This window comes from Mus caroli, unplaced genomic scaffold, assembly GCF_978045245.1.
Source record: "Mus caroli unplaced genomic scaffold, Mus_caroli_1 scaffold_7, whole genome shotgun sequence".
NCBI lineage: Eukaryota > Metazoa > Chordata > Mammalia > Rodentia > Muridae > Mus > Mus caroli.
Genome location: NW_028227262.1, coordinates 96,468,619 through 96,495,358, shown reverse-complemented (window position 1 = coordinate 96,495,358; position 26,740 = coordinate 96,468,619). Strand labels below are relative to the sequence as shown.

The 26,740-nt window shown below is 41.1% G+C and overlaps 1 protein-coding gene across 1 annotated transcript in view; it reads right to left on the bottom strand.

Annotated features, from left to right (window-relative positions):
• Window positions 1-974: 974 nt before the first annotated feature.
• Hibadh (3-hydroxyisobutyrate dehydrogenase) overlaps window positions 975-26,740 on the bottom strand; it is a 99,516-nt gene continuing 73,750 nt past the window's right edge. Inside the window, exons 5-8 of the mRNA XM_021165077.3 lie at window positions 12,913-13,046; window positions 11,506-11,582; window positions 3,937-4,093; window positions 975-1,822 (exon numbers count right to left, since the gene is read on the bottom strand). Coding sequence (XP_021020736.1) covers window positions 1,664-1,822; window positions 3,937-4,093; window positions 11,506-11,582; window positions 12,913-13,046 — 527 coding nt within the window. The 3' untranslated portion in view covers window positions 975-1,663. The remainder of the gene's footprint in view (window positions 1,823-3,936; window positions 4,094-11,505; window positions 11,583-12,912; window positions 13,047-26,740) is intronic.

The following is a 26,740-nucleotide window of genomic DNA, read 5'->3' as shown; positions in this document are numbered from 1 at the left end:
TCAAAACGTCACTTATGACCTCTAAGGTGCCAAACCCACGTGGCTATTTCCCAGCTCCTGTACCACACCACTCACACAACTCCCAGGCCTTATTCACCACTCGAGGGGTTTCTACCGCTTTGCTACTGTGGATGCCACCGCCAGGAGCAGCGCTGTGAAGCTGTTCTGTGCACATGTATTTCATTCGGGAACGGAACAGTGCTGACTGTTTGGTAAAGCACTGTCTCTCCCCCCGCCCCCCACCCCCCGCCCCCGACCCCCGACCCCCTCCCAGCCCCCCCAGTGCCAGCTGCAGGGTTTGAGTTCCATCATCACCACACGCTCACCTTCACTCTTGCCACTGTCCTTAATTCATTGTCTTCTACTTTCAATTAAGCATTTTGTATTTGGCTACACCGGGTGTGACAGCTTCTGAGTTGCCCAAGGTTACACTAGATGAAGTCCATCCTGCATTAACATTTATCATTCACGTTAAAAACCAGGTTACTAAAATTCCACTCCATGTTCCATGGAGGCCACTGGCAGACTGGCCTCCCAACTGCTCCAGTCACTTTGTAATGTCTTCTCTCTGATCACCTCTTTCTCTCACTCCATCCATATCTGCAATCTTAGAATTATATCTAGTCTTTCCCATCTTGACACTGAGTAAACTTTCTACTACACATTCCCTGCCAGGTCTGTCCTGTCTCTTCTGCAGCAAACCACTGCAGGGTTGAGAAATGAGGAGTGTGCTCCACACCGAGGCCAGTTACCTTCGATGGCAATGTTATAGCACTTAACCACCTAACATTCAGGCATACAGCCATCGAGTCTTCAGAAGGGCAGCAAGCTGCTGGCTTGACAACAGCCAGCTCTAAGCTCTGTACCCTTTGACCTTGGCCCTCCTTTGTTCTTTTCACCTTTCCACCATTTGCTTGTAAACAAACAAACAAACAAAAACAACCTTAAGAGACAAAACAAAAAGCTCCAAAAAATGTTATCAGGATAGAAATTTATTTAAATCCAAAATAATATGACTATAGTTAGAATAATGTAATAATTATTTAAAGGAAATATCATCATTGGCTCTGAAACAGTCTAAAGGTGTCATTTTTCTGGAGTCAAAAACATGTAGTAAGAATATACAGGAAGCAAAAATACTGAAGCAAGCCAGCTGAGTGTGGAAGCTGTAACAGGAGGGTACACTAAGATAGTGTAACAAGGGCCAATAAGCTGCCTTACTTATCAAGCCCTGGACAGTAAGTCAGTAACCCTGAATGAAGGAATAATAATAGCATGTGGATAACCGGACAAATTTCCCTCTAATTTGTCTTTGTAACCGATCTCTTTCCTTTTTACCATCATGTTGACAAAACATTTGATTTTATTTGCAAAGTGGAGTAAATAAAATATCCTGATCAGAGTGCTCAATTTTGTTGAAGGTACTCAAGGTTCAAACTTCAAAAAGGTCAACTGGGCTAGTTAGTGAAACCATTGGGTGTGCTGGCTAAACAGATGAAAGCGGCAGCATTTAAAATGGATAGAAATTCCCAGGGATTGCTGTGATGTAGACAATCAAAAGCAGACAGACGACCTTTGATTAGACCCATTACTTCTAGAGTGAGCTAGAGGAAGCTCAGGACAGAGTTTGGTGCCTAACAGTGTCCACGTCCACAGGGCACAGTCAGAAGGGCTCCTCCTCCCGTAGATACTGGAACACAGAAGAGAAGTCTTTCTTTGAGTAGCCCTTTGAACACATCATCCTGTATATCTGATGGGCCAGGCTTCCTAGGAGAATTGGGGTCTTGGTGCTAGTGGCAGAGTCTTGAGCCAATCCCAGATCCTAGATCAAAGGCAGAAGGAAGCATATTGAGACGTGTGGGAGACTCGGCTAGGCTAAAGGGAGAAGTGGGTAGGGAAGGAAAAATAGAATCTGAAAAAAAAAAAAAGATTCTTACACACATTGTGTGCGTGCATGTTTTCTGTCCTTTGATACTGAGGATCAAACCAAGTGCTTCGTATAAATGTAGGCAAGCACACTCACACTGAGCCGCACACCCAGGCCCTATATTAAGCACTTTTCCCTCCACATAGCTAGAAAAATACTAAGAACAGAATTCTTGATTTCTCAATGTCCGAGCGCCTGTTTCTCTGGGAGATGAATTTATTTTGTTTTTAGATAGAATTACTGTGCAGGCAGAATTACATGTTTTTCAAGCCAGGTGTGGCAGCACTTGCCTTTAATCCCAGCATTTGGGAGACAGAGGCAGGAGGATCTCTGAGTTCAAGGCCAGCCTGGTCTATAGAGCAAGTTCTAGGACAGCCAGGCCTACACAGAGAAACCCTGCCCAAAAACAAAAACAAAACAACAACAAAAAGCCCCACAAAATCAACCAAACAAACAAAAAGAGAAATGTTTTTCAAATCTGTGGAAATCTGTATGACTGGTATAGAAACATAGAGACAGTCCCAAATAGTACTCTACATAATATACACAGTGATAAATATGACAGCTGCAGCCTGCAGAGACTGAAGAAAGACACTCAAGAGGGCTAGTATAATTTGGGAGCAAGAGTACCAGTATGGGAGCCCAGGAGGCATAGTCCAGGGTGCCTTTTGGTAAAAAAAAGATTTTTTTTTTTTTTAAAGCTCTGGTTGAGCACAGAGCTAAAAGGTGGTGTGTTGGTTAGGTAAAGGCACCAGGGTTGGGGAATTGCAGCAAGGAAGAACTATCCTGATGGAGAGAACCAAAAGTGGAAAGGTATGGGAGTAAGGGAGAAAGGACAATGAATTCAGCATGGCTGAAGCAGAGGGGAGCAGAAGAGGCCAAATTTTCAAGGCCTTGTTAGACAAGCTGCAGAGATAGACATTAACCTACAAGTAACCGTGAGCTATTATGAGAAGGTACCAGGAGAAGTGAGTGACACTTGGGTTTACATTGTAGCCTACTCTCATTAGCATGTGGGAAGCAACCCAGTGCCATCAGGATCAGCTGGGGAAGTCTTGTGGTGTATGGAAATGAGGCACCGCCATGGGATTGGTGGAGAAAGAGGAGGAAATGAATCCAAGACACACTTGGGAAGTAGAGGGACAAATGTCACCGGGAATTCAGCATCTGGGCAACTGTGTTACTACCTTTGTTCTGGGGCGAAGAGTGGGTAGTTCTAGAAGACCTAAAGATCTGTTGGCCTAAGTATGTTCTAGAGGAGAGATAACAAACAAAATGAGATGCCATCTAGAAAAATCAACACACCAAAATAACAACAACAACAACAACCAAATAGCCGGGCGTGGTGGCACACACCTTTAATCCCAGCACTCAGGAGGTAGAGGCAGATGGATTTTCTGAGTTTGAGGCCAGTCTAGTCTACAAAGTGAGTTCCAGGACAGCCAGGGCTACACAGAGAAATCCTGTCTCAAAAAACCAAAAAAACCAAAAACCAAAACAAAAAAAAAAACCCCAAAAACAAAAACAAAAACCCAAAACCAAAACCAAACCAAAACAGAAACAAACAAAAGCCTTTAAACAACTAATTTACACATAAATCCCTTCGCACACTTAACACAAGAGCATTAACAACTTGGAAATTGCACTGCTCCCATTCTAAGGAGTTGGTAAGTTAATCTAAATTTATGATGAAGAACAAAATTTTATTAGCTTATACTATAAATAAACCCAAGCCTCAGAGAAAAATCTCAGTGCATCCTTAGCCAGAAATAAAATGATCAAGGTAAAGATTTTTTTTAATCAAAGCCAAATTTACACTAATTTTTAGTGGAAAACTGATGCAGTGTTGTAAACATTTTGCCTTCTTGGATAGAAGCAAGGTTTGTTGAAAGTGTGTGTGTGTGTGTGTGTGTGTGTGTGTAAGAGAGAGAAAGGGGGGAGAGGCAGGGGAAGATGAAACTATTACATATTTCGTCTGTCCTTCCCAGCTAATCTCTGCATTTACATACCTTAGCCATGAGTGTTGTTCCAAATCCACCTTGGTAGTTATTGGATGAGGGGACTCCATGCATAACCCCGGGTACAGGGTTGTAAGTGTCGCTAGACCAGCATCGTCCGGAGCTCATATTCAGGATTTTAGCCAATAGTTTTGGGTCAAGGCCTGACCTGTCAAAGGTCAAAGAAAAATATTAAATGTCAGGATGTACAGGTCAAGTGTGACTCATTAACATGTGAAGGGATCCCACCTCTTTGTTCCTTCACTATAAATCTAAAATCCACACGGAACTGGGAGGCCAAAGAGTCACTACTCTGAGACCAGCCTGGGATAGAGGGGTGTCAGACCAACCTAGGCTACAGAGTAGGAGCCTACCTCAAAAATCTAAAATAAAGGCCTGAAGTGGAGGTACCTCCTGCCTTTAACCCCAGCACTCTAGAGGCAGGAAGATCTCTGAGTTCAAGGCCAGTGTGGTCCACACAGTAAGTGCTAGGACAGCCAGGATTACAAAGAGATATCCTGTCTCAACCCCACCACACCATCCAGAAAAATCAACACACCAAACAACAACAACCCACAAACAAACAAACAAATCCATAAAATCAAATCCAAGTGAAGCATCCAATCTTCAATTATGTAGTATTAAGAGCTGCTGATTAACAGGGGCATCCTGAGAAAAACCTGCACTGTCCACTTTAGAGGAGAAAGCACACAGCCTCAGCACAGTGTGCATGGCTTCTCACAGTCAGGGTTCCCTTGTCTCTCAGATACTACTGCTTTGTCATTTATGTACTTTAAACCAACCTGATCATCTCAATTCTACACTCACATACAAATGATCGATTTCAGAAAGAAATATGACAACTCCGAAAAGTCCCGGGAGTCTGGTGGAAGCACTTACATGTATGTTTTCTCCGTTAGTTTTTATGAGAGTAAATGCAAGAGATGAATGATGAGCTGTAAAATCTGCTTAGGAGAAGTTATCATTACAAAGAACAGTCTTTCCTGCACACACTCTTGCTTATGAAGCAAGTCTGCCCAGAGTGGTGACATATGCTATCTCTTCAGAGACATGCGCTGTAGTTCTGGGTCACCTGCTGATAAGGTTACTGATCCTGATAAAACAAAGCTTGCCCGAGCGGAAACATCATTTGTTCTCTCCCGGGGCTCAAGGCAACCCTAGGAACCGCAGCAAACTGCTCGTCAGCTCGAGTCGAAGGATCTTCACACAGTTTGGGAAGCCCAGTTTTATTAAGTATTATCGAATCAAGTTTCAAATAAAATCTTATACCCAGCAATTTATTGGTTTCTTTTATGCAAAGGGCCATTATAAAACAACTGTCATAAAAGCTTTCTACTTTGTCTTAAGATCAATCTCTTCTAGGAAAAAAAAAGATTGAAAAGAGACACTTAGATAAATGTTAAACAAACTGCACCTCACCATTTATTACTGTATAGTCTACTCACTGCAAAATCTCAACACCCAAACAGCAAAGTGTTTTTCCAGTGCTAATGGGGGGAAGAGAGCTGACAGCCAAGATGTGCATGGAACCAGTATACCACAACAGGATGTAAGCAGGCTTCTGAGGTGGTAGTAATAAACTGCACACTACGTGCTACTCAGCTGAGTCTGTATGATGGCTCATGTTATGAGGGTGGGTCTTTTATTAAAGATTCTATCAAACATAAAGATTCCATCTAAATCAGTTATCACGAATTCTCTCCAGTAATAGACAGAAGCCCAACTATTTGGGTCTTTTTGAAGTATCTGAGTTTGGCAGAGCACACAGTGTATGCCTAGTCTTAGCAAGTGGGAGGCAGAGGCAGGAAGATTAGGAGTTCTAGGCCAGCTTGGGCTACATAGCAAGTTCCAGGCCAATCTCAGCTGTATCAGTCAGACACTGTTTTAAAAAGTCAAAGGGGAAGAAAAAGATCTACATGTGCTATGTGTGTGTAGTTGCAACAGACACTTTGTTTTTCAGTGTAAATAAAATCAAGCTATTGGTATGACAGTGAGACGCATGACTTGGGAAAAAAAGATATTGTTCTTAAACATGCATCCATAAAGAGCACATTTTCAAAGGCATCAAACATTTTAGGAGTATCCTACCATCTTAGATTCAAAGATGTCATCACATTTAAAGCAGCGGCCTTACCCCTCTCTTAAGAACCTTCCAGGTTCTGCTGGCTAGTACTTCACAAGACTCTTCACAGCCAAGGAGCTTCACACTGTAGCATTTGCCCAAATGGCGAACTAAGCCTATTTCCCTACCTTTCTGACACCTTCTGCTTTCCCTGGGGAGAACAACCCAGGGAAGACCCTGGCACTGACATACAGAAGCCTGCTTTGCTGAACATGTCACTGTCTAGAGGCATCTGAAGGGCACATGAACACATATAGTCAGGTGGTAGCTGTTTCTCTACTCACTTTCCAAACCAAAATGCTGCCTGCCGTGCAGATTCCCTTCAGGAGCCTGCTGCTCCCTCCCTGCCCCCACTCTGCAGCAGTGTATCATTAAAAAGAGCAAGTGAGGAGTGTTTTGCATTTCCTCCTTCTGAGGCTCCTTCAGCTGGCACATACAGAACTGACAGTTAGAATTAGACAGGATATTAAAATCAGTTACTGAAGTCCTCTGCCTTCCTCTGTGCCCAAGGCTTGTAATGGTCTGAAACCAGCTAGAATACACAGTAATTGTCATTCAGAGAGTCTACCCTAGAACGTCATGCTTCACTGGAGAAGACTGAGTTTCCATTTGAAATCAACAAATTAATCCAAGACAGGTATCTGAAAGGGCAAGTTTAATAGGAAGCAGCTACTGGGCTCTCAACCATGATAAAATGTTATTGCTGCTTCCCTGTAAATTGGCTGGGAACATATGATACTTCTGCATAAGAGCCCCACTGCTGCTCAGGAGATATACAGCTCAAGCCATCAAAAGGATGACAGTCTGTCAGTCCCCATAATAACTTGCCACTGGACGTGGTTCGAGAGTGTGTGCATGCGTGCTCGGGGCTTTACAATTGCTGAGATGTTCTCTGATACAAACAGAATGAATTCATTGCTCTGACTGCATATATAATGCAACTCAAATAAACGTCACTATGTCAAACCCACTCACCTCTAAAACACAAGAACATTAAATGAACTTTTGGGAGAAGTAAAAAAGGATGCATCATAAATTGTTAAAAACAAAAAGAAGAAGAAGAAGAAGAAGAAGAAGAAGAAGAAGAAGAAGAAGAAGAAGAAGAGAGAGAGAGAGAGAGAGAGAGAGAGAGAGAGAGAAAGAAAGTATAAAAACCCTTCTTTGCCTTCACCATAACCAAAATTTTAGGAGCCAAAAGTTTGTTCATTCTCTACCTTTTACGTACCTGTGCTGGTGTTTGGAAGGACAACTGGGTATTGGTATAACAGAAAGGAACATCTAAAGCTATGTCCATTTTAACCAGTCACTCCCTGATTCACTCATGCTTGATGAGACTGGCCGTGTGTCAGTTCCAGGCAGGAACCAATGAGACAACAAAGAAGCCAAGCATGGGCTGAGACTGCCTGCCTGGGGCAGGTGAGGGGAGATCCACACCCAGGGACCTGGTGACCACAGGAGAAGTGCCACACCCTAGCCTCTAACCCATCCCCTTCCGCCTCTCTTCTTCCTTTCATTTATGTTCTTAAGAGTTGGCCATGCACAAAACAGGCAATAACTAAAACACACACACACACACACACACACAGAGTGTGCTAATGAGACAGGTTACAAGGCAAAACTGTCCAAATAAGAGTCAAACCAAATCCTAAACACCTCACTACAACCTCAGATATCACTAAGTAGTAAGTGCCAAGAACTACTTTTAAAAAACAAGAAGAATTAACTCAACCATCACTATAACCTCGTGGGGGTTGGTTGATATTATTACCAAAATATTATATTATTTATAATATTATCATATTATAAATGAGAACTGGATGCAAGTTAGACAGACTTTACCAGCCTGAGACTCACTGTGTGACTGTAGGTGGTAACATGACAGTTAACAAATATGTGGCATTTTATCAGTTAAGAAATCCTATCAACATTCTGTAATTTTTCTGTTGTTTAAGGTATAAAAATTAGAGTTTTGTCAGGCAGTGGGAGCGCACACCCTTGATTCTAGTGTTCTGGAGGCAGAGGCAGGGGAATCTCTGAGTTCGAGGTCAGCCTGGTCTTTGAGAAGCCCTGATCTGAAAAACAAACGAACAAATAAACAAATAAATGAGCTTTAACTTCTAGGTACATTAACCAGGAAAGCAAAAGTGAACTCGCAGGGAACGCTCTTTGTCAAGAGCTTTCGAGTATCAGAGAGAAGTAGCAGCGTTTGCAGTTACTTTTGGTGTAAGACGACATGTCAGCTACAAGGAGGGCCTGGGCGCGACTCACCATGCAATCACTTGTTATATCACCAGTGTTTCTTAAGAATCAACTCCCAGCCGGGCGTGGTGGCGCACGCCTTTAGTCCCAGCACTCGGGAGGCAGAGGCAGGCGGATTTCTGAGTTCGAGGCCAGCCTGGTCTACAAAGTGAGTGCCAGGACAGCCAGGGCTACACAAAGAAACCCTGTCTCGAAAAACCAAAAAAAAAAAAAAAAAAAAAAAAAGAATCAACTCCCAATGGAGCAAAACTAAAGATGAAACAACAAAACGTACATTGACGATGTTGTTTGCATGTGATCCTGGACACAACCTCGCCATGCAGGCAGGGTGCTTTCAAGGCTATAAACGACTTTAGAGCCCTAACTAGGAATCCAATTAGGAAGGGAAAAGATCTAATAAAAAGGAATCTCAAAGTATATTATGTACCAATATTTTTTGCACTTTTTTTTTTACAACATTTTAAAAATTTCACTAACATCCATAAAGACTCACTGTAAAAGAGCAAGGGTCAATACAATTTTTAAACTGTATGGTTTTCTTCTCCTATTAAAGAGAAACCATATTCTAGAAACAAAAAATTGCTTATGAGAATGAAATTAATCAGAAATGATCACTTCACTGGAACAGGCAACTCAATTTGTAAATGTTGACATTAATCCTCTAGAAAATTCCACTTGTGGGTGGGCAGAATATAAGTGTCTCTGAACCACTTTCCTCTGTGCGACTCGGTGGGAATTTACTACTTGGGAATTTATGCTTGCTGATGCCAATTTTTTCTTTCACCTTGCAAAGCTCAATAAATCCTGGCCACTCTCCCCATTCTATTAGAGAACAATCCTGTCATTTTAAACCACGTCTGTAAACCATGACGGAAGGACAGCAGCAGACACACTCAGGTTTCAGTGCATCAAGACTCCTGTGAGGCAACGTGGGAAACCGGGAGTGATGAGAACAGCTTCGCTCCACGTGAGACATTAGAGGGTGTATATCATCTTAACAGCCGAGGGAACCAGCAAGCTTCTGCTTCGCCTTCAAACTTTATAATGCATGTTTTATTTACACTTGTAGCTCTCTCTTCTCTACATATACTATATCACACATATATTATACATGTTATATGTATATATATTTAGAGTTTTAGAAAAACTAAAATTTTAAAACTTTCATATTTTTCAGAGTCTAGAGTGACAGGTTCTGTTATACCACGGAACCACAGAAAATCTTTCTATAGTCAAATATTGTTTTTTCTATACTGGGTCATGGCCAAAATAAGATAAGCTATTTTCCTGCTATTAATGTCCTTGTGTGGATTTTATTCCACTTTTAATACTCTTCTTGAGAACCACTGCAGTAGCCAATGACTCGCAGCTCATCATACACTTTGTGCAATTGATATTCCTATTGTTCTTTATTAGTTGGCATCTGGTGAATTTCTATAAGGACTTACCTTAGATATAAGTTTCATTTTATTTTTTAAAATTATATTTGTGTGTGTGTGTGTATGAGTGTGCACATGTGCCATGGCATGTGTGTGATTAGAGGATACCATGTGGGAATCAGTGCTTGCCTCCCTCTGTGTGGATACCAGGGAACAATTTGACAAATGTCAAAATCAGAATTTTGACAGGAAAATTATTCAAGAACTGTGGGAAGACACGATTGTGCCAGTGCTACGCTGTGTGAGGAGTGAAGAACAAACTAGTGAGGACAGGGCATGTCATGTCATGAATCTGGGTGTGAAACTATGTTTACACAGGCTCTTACTTTCATGGTCTAGTCCCTTATTCCAGAAAAATAAGAATAAAAATCATACATATACATTTAAATGGATATTAATTCTGTTGTAAGCAAAAATTAACTTTATATGCAACTCGAGTGTCAGAAAGTTTTGTTTTCTTCTTTCATGAAACTGATCTAGAGAACAATGTGAAAATAAATAACAAGGTTTTCATGACAACCACCCATAGCCTGAAACTGGCCATGGCACAAATATGATGGTCTGAAGGGCTCCCACGCACAACAGTTTTATTAAGGCTTTGTACAAACATGCCTCACCATCTTATAGACATTTGGCTCTAAAATGTAAATGGTATGGGATATTGATAAACCAATTAGCGCTGATGCAAAGCAAATTCCTCTTTTATCTCAATTACAACATGACAACTTAATAGGTCAAGATAGTTTAACATCTGAGACGGGCAATTCAATAAAACAACAGCATCTTGATATGGTAATTAAGAGGAAATGTGAATCCATTACCATGTTTTTAAAACTATCTCAAGCACTTTGGCTCTTTTCATTGCTTTTATCAAAAGCTGTGTCCAGGCCACTCTTCTGCTTTGTGCTGTATCTGATAAAGCAGCCCAGGATAAGAAAGAAAGCTATGACTAAAGCAACTTGTACACATTGAGCAGTTCTCTAAAATAAAAGATATGTATTTATTATATTTGTGAGATGCAGAATATTAAAAATATTAATTAGGTGATTAATAACATGTAGCATTCCCAATCCAAAGGATTAAAGATGAAATTAGGCATTAACCTTAAGCATTCTAGAGAATGATCACTGGAAAGAAAAACAGAATTTTGGACTCACTCTAAGTAAACAATTAGTGAACATTGCATTTTTTAAAAGATACATTCTAATCTAGGATAACCAAGCAAGCTAAAATCAAAGTTATATACATGAATTGTACCTTTAGGAATGGAAGCCCGATTGTTTTGACAACAGAGCACCAAGATCTTGCTAGTACAGATTCTGAGAAGTATGTTTAAAACAGGCATATAAAACTAGTCACATGGTAGCATAGCACTTAAATTCATGACTCATTTGAATCATGTTTCATTCAAATCTGTCCCAACATTGCCAAAATAGGTTTGAATTTTACAGTTTTCTACCTAAGTAGAACAGAAGATATGGGGCTCCAATATACAAAGCATAGTACAACTTCAGAGCACAGTGCACTACATTTATGGCTGTGGCCAAGAGTGCTGGTGTTCCCTAGAGTCCTATTGCTTGTCCAATAAGCAAAGTCTATCAAAACTCAATAATGAAACACTTTCAACACGCTCCTGAACCAACTCATTTATTACCATGAACGTCATTCTTCTAACATAAAACATTAAATAGGGAAGACAATGAAAATTATTAGTATATGAAAATGTTCTTTTCAACAAACCTGATTCCAAGGTTCATAGCTTCAGCGGTTCCAATCATACTTATAGCCAACAGCATGTTGTTGCAGATCTTTGCAGACTGAAACCAGAGAGCATTGGTAAGAATCCTTCTAAAAAAGTCTTCTTCACCTGATTCTACAGGGTTCTCTCTTCAACCAGCCAACCAGCCAACTAGCCAACTAGCCAACCAGCCAACCAGCCAACCAGCCAACCAGCCAACCAGCCAACCAGCCAATCAGCCAACCAGCCAACCAGCCAATGTACCAGCCACCATTCAGTTGTGGACTCTCTCCTGGAGGTAAGGAGTGTATTCAGTGCATTTCCCTCTGAACCTAACACACTGTCCTCAGCAGAACCTAGGGGTCTCTTTTGCTTGGTAATAAATGGCATTATTACTGTGGCCTCAACACTCTAAGGATGAATGATCCATAGAGCATTGCTCTCTGAGGAGTGGATTTACATTCTAATTTGGAAGTGGGAATGATATGCTACATGAAAGGGAGCAGATGAGCAAATGAGCAAGCAATGGTAAAGTGTGTGGTGGGGCAGACAGCAGGGTTCAGGAAGAATGGAGTGAATGCGAGTATGTGTGAGGAGTGGGCAGGAAGAACTGAGTCAACCTTAGAGTTCAGTACTCGTAATTTCATTGCTAAAAGCAGAGAGGCACAGAGGAGGTAGAACCAGAAATCATCTCTCTAAAGGTTAGGACATAATGTAAACAGGCAAGAAAAAAGATGGACATCAGGATAAATGGTAAATATATATGAGGATTAAATACAGAGAAGCATGGAAGGAGCCTAGGAATATAAGAACATTACTCAAATCTGTGTTCTATGGAATGTGAGCAAATTTCATAGCTAAGACTGTCAAGTGGGAGAAAAATTAAAATTGAACATGGTAGAAAATAGGGACCTACTGCCCTTCTGATCAGCAAACTAGGTTAAGAGATAACAGAAGCTTAGACCCAGGTAACCTGTGGAATGATCAAGATAATCAACAGTGAGACTGCTGAAGTAAAACTCATACAGCTTTGAGAATGGCAAATTCAGCCCAATAAAGATATGTAATATGAAAGTCTCAAGCCTAGTGGCTGGGCAAATGGGATATGTGCATGCATTAGGAACTGGGGAGGGGCACTTAGTTCTATTAAGAGTTCAGTACTGAAAGCCATCTCACATTTTTAAAGGAAATGATTTGTTATTCAAAAAGATTTAAGTGCACAGGTTGCTTCTCATTGTATTGATATCTGCACAGACCTAAGAGCAATGATGAAAACCCAACTTATTCCAACGTAACCTAGAATCCAAGCACGGAATCCCCAGCATAAACCAAGCAGAGAGGGGCAAGCATTGGTCAGAGAAAAGAAAGGACGTTTTATACCGCGTCCTGTTATTGTGCGGCAACGTTACCTGCCCGGTCCCAACAGCTCCACAGTATACCACGTTGGAGCCCATGCACTCCAGCAACTCTTTGGCAGCAGCAAACTCATCTTCAACACCTCCCACCATAAATGTAAGGTTTCCAGACCGAGCAGCTCCGACACCTGAGTCATGTGGGAAAAGGAGATCGAAGCAAAACCGCTCAAGTAAAATACCAAAATAAGAGACAAACCTAAAAGCCAAATTTAAATCCCTTGCCTCAAAAATGTATTTCTGCCAGGCATGTGTATGATTTTACAAATCTCCAAAGGAATGTTCCAATAGCCAAGTGGAGGTTAATCATAAACCCCCATACACAGCCATTCATACATACTTTACAGGGGCCCCAACTAGCAGCACAGCACACAGAGGAGCCTTCTCTAAAGGTAGCATTTGAGGTATGTGGCTCACAAGCTCCTTCTAGAACCACAGTTCACATACGGGTAAGATCTAGAGACCTGACTCCTCGGCCACAAACAGGCACTCGGGGAGCAAGGCTCTTTTCCAAGGGAGACATGCTTAGCTAGATTGCTCTCACATACATTTTCTAGAACCATCTGAGTTTTCTCATCAGTGAAGCAACTTCTTAATTTAGGCTTGTCTTTCTTCATAGAGGGAGAAAGGCCATAACTTTTTAACTAAATATGAAATAAAATTTAAAAATTAATGTGTTTAAAATTGACATGTCTTTGTTCATAATTTTTAAGTTAGATTTTATAGTTCAAAAAAAGTAAGTATGTGGATAAGCTACATTAGCACAACTTCTGTTTTTGTAATTATTTTATGGCTTACTTGCAAATAGAAATAGGAAACCATAGGTGTGCCACGATTAGACCTGGCCATTAGAACGTACAGCTACGAATGAGGACCAGCTTTTCAATTGAACTTACTCCATGAAATATGGCTTTTAAACATTAAAATTAAATTGTCAATATTTTGCTATTGCCACATCAAGCACATGCCCTTTCCTGGTTCCTATTACTTTTAACCACACTAAAAGCACAAGTCAGTGTGATGCAAGGCAGCCCATCCTGGGAGTGCGTGCCTTACATGGGGAGGCCTACAACGCTCACAGGACGTTAAGTCACCTCAGTTCATACCAGCATTAGATACACTCTGGAAAGGATTATGTACAAAAACCTAATTATTTTAGTGTTTGATAATGACATTTGAGTGACTGTCATTCTGCTAGCTTCTAATTTACTTTGCCAAGATGGTGAACCATTAATGTTTTAGAATTATTTTGCTCAACTCATTACCCATTCTTATTCAAGCCACATAACCACCCTGTCTCCTAATCCTGTTGATCTGACCTGCAGAAATTAAGTAGATAACTGAAGTCAAAGCTTACAAACAAATCGAGCACTATCCATCATAGGTTCAGGAGCTCTGTATCTAGATTACAGATGGCTAAATAGCTTCAGAGAGTCATTTATTGAAGGAAAATTAATGCTGACAATGGTTCTCAGCTGGTTAATCTTTTGACAGGTGCACTTTCTCACTTGTTCAAACACATATTTCAAAAAGAAGAAATAAGTTACTTAAGCAAGAAAAGCTCACAAGAAAGAATAATTTATTCTTGATTCAAAGTCCTTGGCAGTCTCTCTCTCTCTCTCTCTCTCTCTCTCTCTCTCTCTCTCTCTCTTTCTCTCTCTCTCTCTCTGACGGTGTTTTTATTTCTGACCTTATCACAACCTATGCCCCAATGCAGTGTCTGATTAAACTGAGTAATTCTGAAAGCTTTGGCAATTCTTGGGACCAAATCCTATCATCCCATGCACTCCTTTCACACCATCAAACCTACTTCTAGCGCGGGGCAGAACTAACATCTAAGCTCTCCTAAAGGAAGTGTGACCCCTGTGCATCTGTACATGGAAAGGACATCTGAAAAGCTGCAACTACAAAGCTCCAAAAGGCCCCAGACTTCTGAAGACACAGGTCTTCATGTCTGTCACTAATAAGCACTAAGTATATGGCCTTGATGGGTCACTTGAATTCAAGTCCATTGTCTAAAAATAGGTTGACTTTTTTTACTTTGCTTTCTGAGATAGGGTTTCTCTGTGTGATCATGGCTATCCCAGAACTCTATAGAACAGGATGGCCTTGAATCTTCAGAGATTCCTGCTTCTGCCTCCTGAGTGCTGGGCTCAAAGACATGTGCAACCACTGCCTAGAGGTTGGCTGTTCTTAATTCAACATTCTGAAATCATATGTTTCTTTTAAATCTAACACTTTTTGGGCAACCAACATGAAACCACAGCAGAAAATTGAGCATCTATCCTTAGGTAATAGGAAGCAGTCAAAATGCAGGCACACTAAAAATTCTATGTAAAATGACCTTCAGCCTATACATTGGGGGCAGGGACAGAAATTAATCTTAAATGTGGGTTTCAATCTCAAGGTATTTCCATATATATTCAAATATTCCAACATCTGAAAGAGTCCTAAATCTGAAACACTGGCTCCTACCACTTTAGATCTTAAACCTGTATTTTAGTTTATATTTTAATAATAGTATACATAAAACCAATTATATTGTTTTAGTTCGATTATAGCATTTACTATATATTATTAAAATCTTTCATTTTCTTTATCTGATTTTTCCTACGGGGTCAGCATGGGGTCTTGCTTATGTCAGTATTCCTATTATGTTGTATACAGCAGGATATATTTAATAGATGACTGTTTGGAAAATAAATCAATAACCGTGGCTCAGAGAATAAAGGCTCTGGAGATGTAATAACTGGTTCTGAGAATAGCACTTGCTGGTTGTGTGATAAAGAAGTGACTCCAAGACAGTGTATGAACTGGGAAAGGCGTGAATACGCAAAGCTTTATAGAGTAGCTGCAAATACCACTTAAATAGAAGGTCTTTACAATTTTTATGTGTGATGTGGCATTTTCCCTATCTGGTTATCTAAGTCATTGTCTCTTCTAGGTTAGTTTTAACCTTGCTTGCTGAATATTAGCTGCTGTGGACTCACCCCATAAACAGGAGAAGCAGGCTGGCCCTGGTTGAGAAGTTCGAAAGAAGTCCATGTTTGGTTAGTGTTAAGATTACAACACTGTAAGCTGGTGTGTTGGCATATGCCTGCCATGCCACTTGGGAGGCTAAGGTAGCCAAATCATGAATTCTGCTTAAATTCTGAATTTAAGCAACAAAATGTGACCCTGTCTCAAAAAGTAAGAGTAGGGAGAGGAAAAAAAATCACCACGAAGACCTAGAAAAATCAATGAAAGTTGAGTGTATCTTATGGGAAGAGATGGAAAATCCCGTATTTGCTTACATTCAACATAGTCCACTGGGCACCTACTATACATCAAGCTCTGTAGCTAGCAGTGGGGTGAGAGCTTAATCACACGTACGTATCCTTGCTTGTAAGAAGTTATGCGCCCGTGACCTGGTCACTTTTTTCTATAACCCCAGTCTGTACACTTGATCTCCCTTCTGCCCTCGTCTCCAACATCTATTCTCAACACAACAGCCAGAGGAACTCTCCTAGAATATAAATCTAGCCCATAGTTTTTCTCTTCTCTCAGCAATCCCAAAACTTCCCATCATGCTCAGCATGAGATCCAAAGTCCTACAAAGCCCTCTTTTAATCAAGCCACAGCTTCCTCTCCTGTCTTATCCATACCCATCTTTCTGTCTCTCAGGCTTCAAGGCACTCTGGCCTCTGGCTGTCCCTGAAACAGATCAAGTACGACCTTATCTCATCTCCGAGCCTTGCACTTATTCTTTTCAGTTTGGCACATTCTTCTCCAAACTACTCATGACAAAATCCCCAATAATTGTGAACCAGGCTCAACATTCGCCTCTTCAGAGGAGCCAAACTTAACTCTTGTTAACTTTCCTGCTTTGACTTTATATCACTTATTTCAATACCTTTATTTCTGATACAATTCTCCATAGGAACACTATTTCTGGGAAGGTAGAGATAATTGACTCATGAGGCACGTACCCACAGAGCCTGGTACAAAAGAGATGTTCAGTAGATGACAATTTACCCAGAGAAAGACAGAAAAGGAGAGGCTATTCCTTAAATGTGCATTCTAAAAAGTAAGTCATCCCCAAGACAACAGTGCTAAACAGTGAGAACCAATGAGAGCTCGTTAGAACACGGAGGCTCCATCATGCACGGACGCATGCAACATCAAGAACATGGGTATTTTATGGAAGGACAAGTGTGGCCTCTCTCATTCTTATTGCCCCTCATCCTCCAAATCCTGCTCCTTCAAGTCATGATGGCCCTTCACAAATGACAGCCGTTTATTTTGGGTTTTCCAACCTTCAGAACCATAAGAAATAAAATTCTGTCCCTTATAAATTAACTAGTCTCTCCCTTTTTCTTAGGAGTGGTGCTTCTAGTGGTTGCTAGGCATCAACTCCAGGGCCTTGAGCATATCAGACAACTCTACCAACTCGATGTCCCTAGTTCCCAGTCTCTCAGATACTACTAAAGTATCACAAAGTGGACTAAGACAGAAGGCAAAAGGGAAGAAACATGGCGAAGCGGTACCAGGTGAGACCTGTTCTCACAGAAATACTCATGATGCTAAGGGTTTACCAAGCTTTTTTGGCACTCTAGTAATCCACTTAAATGCTGCCTGCTCTATCCACTTCCAATCTATGAGGGAAGTCCAGACAACATGATTCTATGATCATTTGGGGTTTTCAAATTCACATGCATCCACATTCAAACATGTATGATGTTTGAATACATGGGATACACCGGACTCTATAAAAGTTCCCCATTAGAAAAAAGAAAGGCTGATCATGAGAAATGATATAGTATACTACTTATTATGTATGATATAATAACTTTAAGATATGCACACTTTGCAGAATGGCTTAAGTCAAACTGTCTAGTGGATGATATTGTGCATACCTTTAATCCCAGCACTTGGGAGGCAGAGGCAGAAGGATCTGAGTTCTGGCCAGCCTGGTCTATATAGTGAGTTCCAGGATAGTCAGAAGTACAGAGAGAGACCCTGTCTCAAAAGTAAGTAAGCAAATAAATTAAATGTCCTTCAGTTGATTAAGCCCATACCTACCTTATATAGTCTACTTTATTGCGTCTTGGCCTTTTAGCTAAGTACAAGTGTAAAAGAAAAAAAAAAGATTTTTTCTTAACATAGATATATTAACTAAAATCCAACAAGCCCAAATCCTGTAGCTGCCTTTAAAGCTTCTAGCCATTTCTTACAATCATGTCTTTAGAAATTCTCTCCCATAGTCCTAGAATAAAAACAATGAACTCAATTATACAAACAAATGAAAACACAAGTGCCCAAATCACTCAAAATAGACACAATCACTGTGATGATTTGAATCTGCTTGGCCCATGGGAAGTGCTATTAGGAGGCATGGCTTTGTTGGAGGAAATGCATGACTGTGGAGGTGGGGTTTGAGGACCCCTAGTGTTTAAGCTCCACCCCCTTAGGGACACAGTCTTCTTCTCCTGGCTGCCTTTGGACCAAGATATAGAACTCTTAGCTTTTTCTCCAGTACCATGTCTGCCTGCATGCTGCCATGCTGCCTGCCATGATGATAATAGATTGAACCTCTGAAACTGTAAGCTAGCCCCAATCAAATGTTGTCTTTTATAAGATTTACATTGGTCATGGTGTCTCAACACAGCAATAAACCCAAACTAAGACGAATACTTTGCTCTTCAAAGTCACCTGTATCTATCACATTTTGGCAGTGTGAAGAGAAGCATTCTTATGCCTTATCAAAGTTAAGTTAGCCAGTCTTCCTATTTTAAAAACAGAGACTTACAGTTGACACACACCCAAATTCCACAACTGGAGACCCATCATCATCCAGCGGTTTTCACCCTGGCACTAAGAACCAGCTCTTACTACTTAAGATGCACAAGAGCCACTGTTGGTGGGAGGACAAGGGTGAAGAAAATCCACACAAGCCAATAGAAACCAATTATATGCAAGCTAGAGAAGTATAAATGACTCAAAGGAGAAGAGTATCACCAGCAAGTTATCTAGTCAGTGCTTTAATTGCTAGGTAAAAAGATTCAATTCATAAACATGTTTTCCTAATCAAAAATGAGATCTGTTTCCTGGCATTTGAGATAAGACTATTCCAGGAAATCTAAAATGTAAAGCGATGAGAGACCCAGAACTCTCACTTTACCCTCCACTCCCCAAGGATACACCTATACTCACCTTTAGCACCTAAGGCTCAGGGACTCAGGTTTATACCTTTACATTTTTCTTTTGAGATTATACTATAATTGTACCATTTTCTCTTTCCTTTTCTCCCTCCAAACCTTCCCAAATACTCCTATGGTGTCCAAATGCACTTGCAGATCTGACTGAAACAGTAAAGCAGTCATGACCTGAACAGACAGTATGGGATGTCCCAGAGCGCACCTGTTCCCTAACCACACGTGACTCCCACCTCTCTGCAGAGCTTTGTATCTGCTTATCAGAGCAATATGTCTAGAAAGCAGAAAGCCAGAAATACAGAAGGTGAAGTTCAGGAGCCCACTGAACGATGTGATAACTACCGTTAGTAACAGTGAATTGTATTTCTGTCAATTGCTGAGAGTAGATTTTAAGTACTCTCATAACTAAAAGCAAGTATATGCAATATTGCATGCTAGACAGTTTGACTTAGTCATTCAACAAAGTATACATATCCTTAAAAATTATGTCATACCTGATATGTAGTATACTACTTTTATCAATTAAGAGTCAACTAAAAGCTTAGGGGTGCAGCCGAGTGGATAAAGCTGCTGCTGTGCAGGCATTAGGATGAGCGTTCAGATCTGCAGGACCCACGTAAAGCCAGGCAGGTGTGGCAGCCACCTCTAATCCTAGCACTCTAGGACAGACAGGGATCGCAGGAGCAAGCTGGCTGAGTTAGGCCAATAGAGAGCTCTCCTTCTGCTCAGTGGATACCCCTCTCACTAAACAAAATGGAGAGCCATGAGGAACAATGCCAGTGTTGGTGCTCTGCACACACACAGTACACACACACAAACACACACACACACACCACAAAAGGAGAAAAAAGAAAAGAGCAACTCACCATTAACAAATACAAAACAAAGATTTCACAATAAAATTAAATCAAAAAGTTATATTCAAGTAAGAGCAAACTTCATTTAGAGAGGATAAAGCAACCTCAGAGCTTTTCTCCGTGAACTGAGTTACATGTTTTAAGGTTACATATTATTCTTAATGCTTATTTGGTACTTTACATAGAATACAGAAAATGAAATAACAAATAACATTCTTCATATTTTTATGTTAAAGGACTGTTTAGGGCTCAGAGTGAACTGAGTTACTCCTCAGGTCTTCCCTCCTCACTGACTTGGTCGACCATCTGTAAACAGTAAACCAACAGTAATCGCCTTGTTCTAAGACTCATGCTAATCTGTCTCCCGATTTGAGGCAGTTTGGTTTAGGAACCAGCACAAGCTGGTGTCTCGGACGATGCCTTCCTGCGAGCACAACCAGCTACAGACATCATTACTATTACTAAGCAGGCCTCGGAGTCACGTATGTCCCACGCCAAGTCAAAGAAAGTCACTTTCCCTGAAGAACCTGTATGCTTGACTCAGCACAGGACAGTAAACTCCTACTGTCACCTCCCTCCTTTGATCCTCCTGAGAGTTGTAGAAAGCAGAGGATTTTAATCTTTCTCTCCTTAAATCTTCTAATTTCTAAATCTTCAGCTTTCTTGCCAGTGAATAAGTATCCCTACCTCTGCTCTCTGTGTCCACTGAGAACTGTGGGTTTCTGTGCACACATGTCACTGCTCCTTCACATGAGATCATCTTCCCATCCCCCCTCCCCAGCACTCAGTGAGAGCCCCACAGTCTTGGCTTTCTTTTCCTATTCTTGTAGCTTTCTGAGAGGCACTGGTAAAAAGCACACATACCTACTCAAACCCATGAGTTTTCCTGTGCTGTGTCGAGTGGGCAGGAGCTCTCTGAATGCGAGTGAGGTAAAGCTCCAGCTAGCTGTCCACAACAAATATATATTAGCAAGCCAGCGTGCCAAATACTAAATACCACTGCTACTCATCAATTACACACAAAAGGACAACCTCAATTTTGGAGCAGTGTGATTCTCAGTATGTGGCACTGGCATCTTCACTTAATGCCATATAAAGAAACCTGTGTGTGTGTGTGTACTCAGGGACATTATCATAAAGAGGTAAAAATGAAAACACGTGATTCAAAATAAATGGCCTAGGTGAAATCTCCACTCAAATCACACTGGTAGCTCAGACAAGTCCCAATATCATTAAATCTACATTCTAGACTCAAAAGGTGCCATGCTTATTCGGAAGCAGCAGAGAATATAAAGGAAAGGTCTTTGACATAGTAAACCGCAAATATTATAAAATATAGCAAGTAAATCTATTCAGCCTAAGCATGTCAAAGTCTTGGGCCTAAGAGTAGCAAAGAGCTGAAATTTGGAATTGGCCTTACGAAAAAAGCTGAATCAAGGATGGGTAACCTAAGATAACCTCTTAGGAATCACAGATGAGCTAGTTTCACCCACGCCAATCGGAAAGAGGCCTTCAAACCCAGGAAGGAGACAGAACACTAAAATGTAAGCTCCAGCTATATCTGCCTTTAACACTGTAAAAGCCAAGCTGCCAAGGCACTCTCAAAAAAAAAAAAATGCAGTAAATCACCTAATTTACTCAAAAGAACTTAAATGTTTTAACCAGTCTGCCATCAAAAGAGATCAAGAAGAGGGCCGATGGGACCTGGGCTGCAATGTGAGCTGTCTTTAAAATGCAATTGTTCTAATCATTTTCTACAGATGCAGCCTCACAAGGGGCTGCTGTCACAGGGACCATTTACGACTTGTTATGGTGTCTCTATTGTTTACCAGCGTCATTCGCTGAAAAAAGGCGACAGCTGGGACAGAAAGCTGCTACTCAACGAACAATATAATCCCGTGAAAGTAATCAACAAATTTAAGGGTGTTAATTAACTTTACACTTTATCATGTTCAATTAGTTGTCCTTTCTAGAAGAGATTGCCGTGCACAATCAGTTTAGAGCGTGCCATGTTTGATTTGTAAGCGATCACTGTTTCTGTTGCAGAGCCCATGTCAGATGTCCTCCTGGGTTTTGGTGACACAGATGAATGGCTCGCACATGTTAGGGGTGATCTGGTTTAACATAAGCCAGCACAACATAACCCCTTGTTAACATTACTTCTGGCGTAATCCAAGCTGGGGACGAGAAAGCAAGAGCATTCACAGTACTATTCTGGAGTCTGATAAACAAAGTTTGGTTAGCCTTTCCTGAAATAAACAAAGACAAAGACATGGCAAAATAAGCAAGTTTTCATCATTATTTTTCAAAGTAAGACTCTCTTCTAGGGGCATGTTGGGATCATTTCCTCCCAGCAAGATCTCAAAGCTCTGCCACATTATGCACAAAGCACTGCTGTATCCTCGGGCTTTACATAATGCAGCCAGGCTTTTCCATAGCGAGTGACTCAGTGGTAGGATGGTGCTCAGTTCCGGCCTGTGTGAGACTCTAGATTGTAACCATTAGATTCAGAAGCTGCATCCTTAAGTGTAGGACATCTGCAGGGAAGTACATTAATCTATGGATGCAGTCTGTCCTCGTGCCACCTTTAATGTACCTCTTCCTACTCACTAATAGGACAAGGAGACGCTCATGATGGAGCGACAATATATTCACTATTGCATTTTAATGAAAGCCACTGCAGCTACTCCGAATTGATAAATACAGCACGAATCAAAATATTCCAAAGCCACTGAAAAAGTGAACAAAACCTAAACTTGAGGTCTGGTAAGAGGTGTCCATTTTTATGAAAACAAAAGCAACGGGCCTGCGCCGATCTCTTAACAAAAAAAGCTATCTATGAAGACCTTTGAAACACTGCCAGAGGTCGTATCTTGCTGTTTATACTAATTCTTGTATAATGTACAAATTAAATGCATATAAATAGCCACAGCTGGTTAGCTGGTTATGGCATTCACAAGGACAAAGCCAAACTTTTTTAAAACAGAAAAGTTGTTAACTCTGAAAGCTAATAATGTCCTAAGTTAAATATTAAAGAAGGAAATTATAGGCTATATCTGAAACAGCTGAAACCACAATACACAGCAGCAGAAAACATTTGTTTTCTGCAGAAGATCTGCAGGGAGAAGAGAAGCGGTCGATAGATCCTTAAATTGGAAGCAATAGCCGTTCTTCTATCCCGAGTTGGCAGCTGCTACATTTGCAGACCTGGTTCATTATTTACCCATAATGACCATCAAGCTGCAGTCAAAGTCAGATCACAACAACTGTCAGCAGCTCTTTTAATTAGCCTTGTTTGAATTCAGATAAATATCACAATAGCCCTGCTTATGCTGAAAGAGCAACAGAATACTCTGTGTGGTGCGAGCATGGCTTGAGGAGGACCAGGACGTTAGAGAAAGCCAGAAGAAATGCAGAGGGGTTTAACTGGTGGGCAATCAAAGCATAGAGTGGTTTACCTTCATTTTGTAAATCACTTAAAGAACAATACCCTGACACCTGCCCAGACTGAGATGGCACTCAGTGCTGAACTGCAACCTCGCTCCATGCTCCTGAGAGCCACATGTCCAGAGTCTACAGAGAACCAGGGCAGTCCCTTTGTAGAGCCCTGGGTTTTGAAGTTCTGTCTTTGGGCAGATAGTAGCAGAGCACATTCTAATACTGTAAAAACAAAAACTCATTGTGTAACTACTGTATATTTCAGCTTTAAGAATAACTGAAAAACAAAGTAAGTCTATTATTAAGTAGCTGATAACTTCAGTGAACTTTTATTTTACCCTTTAAAAACATCTTTTAACAATGCTTCCTCTGTGATAGGAATTGATTATTTTCCTACACACTTCACAGTCTTCTCATCAGCATTAATAATCAAAGTTTAAAATGCTAATAATCAAAGCCTGATGATCCAATTACTGCCATATTCCACATCAGCCTGGACCCCATCACCCCAACTTGCTACAGAAGAAAATGTGATAATTATTTCCCCTCTACTTTATCAAGGACATGTAGTAACGTTAAAGGAAGGAAAAGTGACAGCTGACAAGTGAGAATGATCTCCGAGGAGTAAGCAAAGGGCAAGATGACCTAACAGCAATGGAGTGAAGGAGACCACAAGAAATGAAGAGAATGCTGAGCAAATACAGGAGCCCATCTCTGAGCCCCACTCGTAGATCCTTTGAGAACCTGAACTCAAAGGTGAAGAAGCAGCTGCTTACTTCTATCATGAGATGCTGAGCCTCCTTTCCAGTTGTTCTTACTAACTCCCCAGCCACCGAGTCTTCCTCTGCAATCATTTCTTATGATCCACAAGGAAGGATAGCCAACCATATTCGCATGAGTGTAAAGGACACATTACTATTTACAGTTTGCACCCACCTGGCAATCTCTTTATTGTAGTGAACTTCAAGCACTAAAACTTTGGATTAAATACATTTACAGCACGCAGTGAGCCCACGTATAGGATAAAGGCAACTATTTACTTGAGTGCTGGTAACTGTTAAGTGAAGAGAAACCTCCATCTGGTTTTGTGAGAATTACAGCAGTTCTACTTCTTATCTTTCTTTAACCTTTCAGCTCCTCATCCTTTAATACAACCTACTTCTTGATGGCATGCACAGCCATGAGCTACATACAACATGCTTCTCATTGTTGGCCCTCACAGACACAATTTCGCATGTCCTAACTTTTCCCTGCATTTTCTCCTCCAGCCACACCCCAAAGTGGTTCTTCTTCAGGCATAACCACTCACCTGTACTAGGAGCTGTAGAGCAGCCTCACTAAGATTGGCACCTCAGATCTGACTGGCACCTACAGGACCCTGATGACAATTTACAGAGAGAAATTCACTGTTGGGTTTTGTTTCTGACCGGTACAGTTTTTTATCCTCCTCCTTCTGATAACAAATCAAAAAAAAAAAAAAAAAAAACATGAACAGAGTACCCCATCCACATGGCAACAAAACCAAGAGAATTCTGCAGCAAGGAGAAAGAGCCCAAAACAGTACCAGGACTGAAACCTGGTTTCTTTCAACTTGAGAGCAACCCCAGTAACTTCCTAACATGAATCCCCCAATAGAAAAAGTTCCTTAAAGATTTTGTAGTCAAATGCATACTATGTTAAACAGACAGATGCATAAGCTTATAGTAATAGGCAACTATATAGCCTGAGTTTTTCTAAAAGCTGAGATTCTTCCCAATTTATTTTATTTTCAAAAAGTTCTTACTCTAAGAGCTGGAGAGATGGCTCAGCCATTAATTAAGAGCGCTTTGCTCTTGCTTCTTGCTGGGAAGTCCCAGGTCCACTTCCCAGCACCCACATGGTGGCTCATAACCATCTGTAACTCCAGTTCCAGGGCATCCAGTGAATTCTTTTTTTCTCTACAGGCTCCAGGCATGCATATGATCTGCATACATACAAGCAGGCAAAAACATGCATACAATAAAAATTTTAAAATCTAAAAATACATTTTAAAGTTTAATGTTATTATGATGATGATGTGACCATGTGTGTGCCTGGTGCCTGTTGGGGCCAGAAGAGGGTATCAGATTCCCCTGGAACTGGAGTTACAGATAGATGGTGTGAGCCACTGTGTGAGTTCTGGGAACTGAACCTGGGTCCTCCGCAAGAGCAGAGAATGCTCTAGTCACTGAGAAATCTTTCAGTCTTTCCATTTCTTACTAAATTTTCTTTTCAAGGTAGCTCAAACTTTGTCTTCTTTGGGAGATGTTTCATGAAATGTTATGTTAGAGTCACATGACTTCACACTCTCCCCTTTAGCCACTAATTTCTGTCAAGTCTCATGTGAAATTAATTTCCTTTTTAGTTAGTATTTTCTCAGCAAGTAATTTTCCCCTTGGCAAGGTTGCGGCTGCTCTCTCTAGGCTCGTTTCTCATGGAGTACTTTTTGCTCAGTCCCCATTCTTTATTCCTACCCTGATCAAGGGTACTCATCTGACTCTCTCTGTGATTTTACCATTGCCCTGGAAGCCTTGCGAGCGTCTAGGTTGGATCAGCTCTTACTGTGTTGAAGCTCATGCCTTGTAAGCATGCTGCAGATCCAGTCAGGAAGCAAAGAGGGGCTTGGTCCGGTGGCTGGCCTTTCAACCACCATGTTTCTTTTCTGACCAAGATGCTTACTTTGCTGACAACAGCAGCCCTAAGAAATAGTCAACAGCAGACTTGAGCTAGTCTCCAGCCTCCGAAAATGGGACCAGTCTCTCTGAATTAGTTACACTGCACACTGCTGCAATAAAATGCCCAGCAAGAGAACGTAAGGGAGAAGTCTATTTCTGTGCACATTTGAGGCTGTAATCCATTACAGCAGGGGAGACACAGTGACAAGAAGGTAAGGCAGGCATCACACTGAATCCAATCAGGAAGGAAAAGTGGTGAGCCCAAGACCCTACATGGAATGATGCCATCTGCAGTTAGGTTGGGTCTTCCTACCTTAACCCAATCTAGAAATTCTCTTACAGACATGCCCAGAAGTCTGTCTTCTGGTTGACTCTAGCTCCTGTCAAACTGACAGTCAATACTCACCAACACACCCTGTTATTCACATGGATGAGCACTGCTGCTCCTTGTAAATCTAGGAGTGGAACCCCCAGCCAGTGTTGCACAAATCTGAACCCAGAGTTCAGCTGTCTGACAGCATCAGTCAGTACCACTTATTCTACTGTATTTACCCTCCTTTTTTGGCTCATAGAGTCATATCTTGAGGCACACTGTTAATGGTTTTCTCATTCTATTATTACATTGTTTAATGTTCTTAAAACA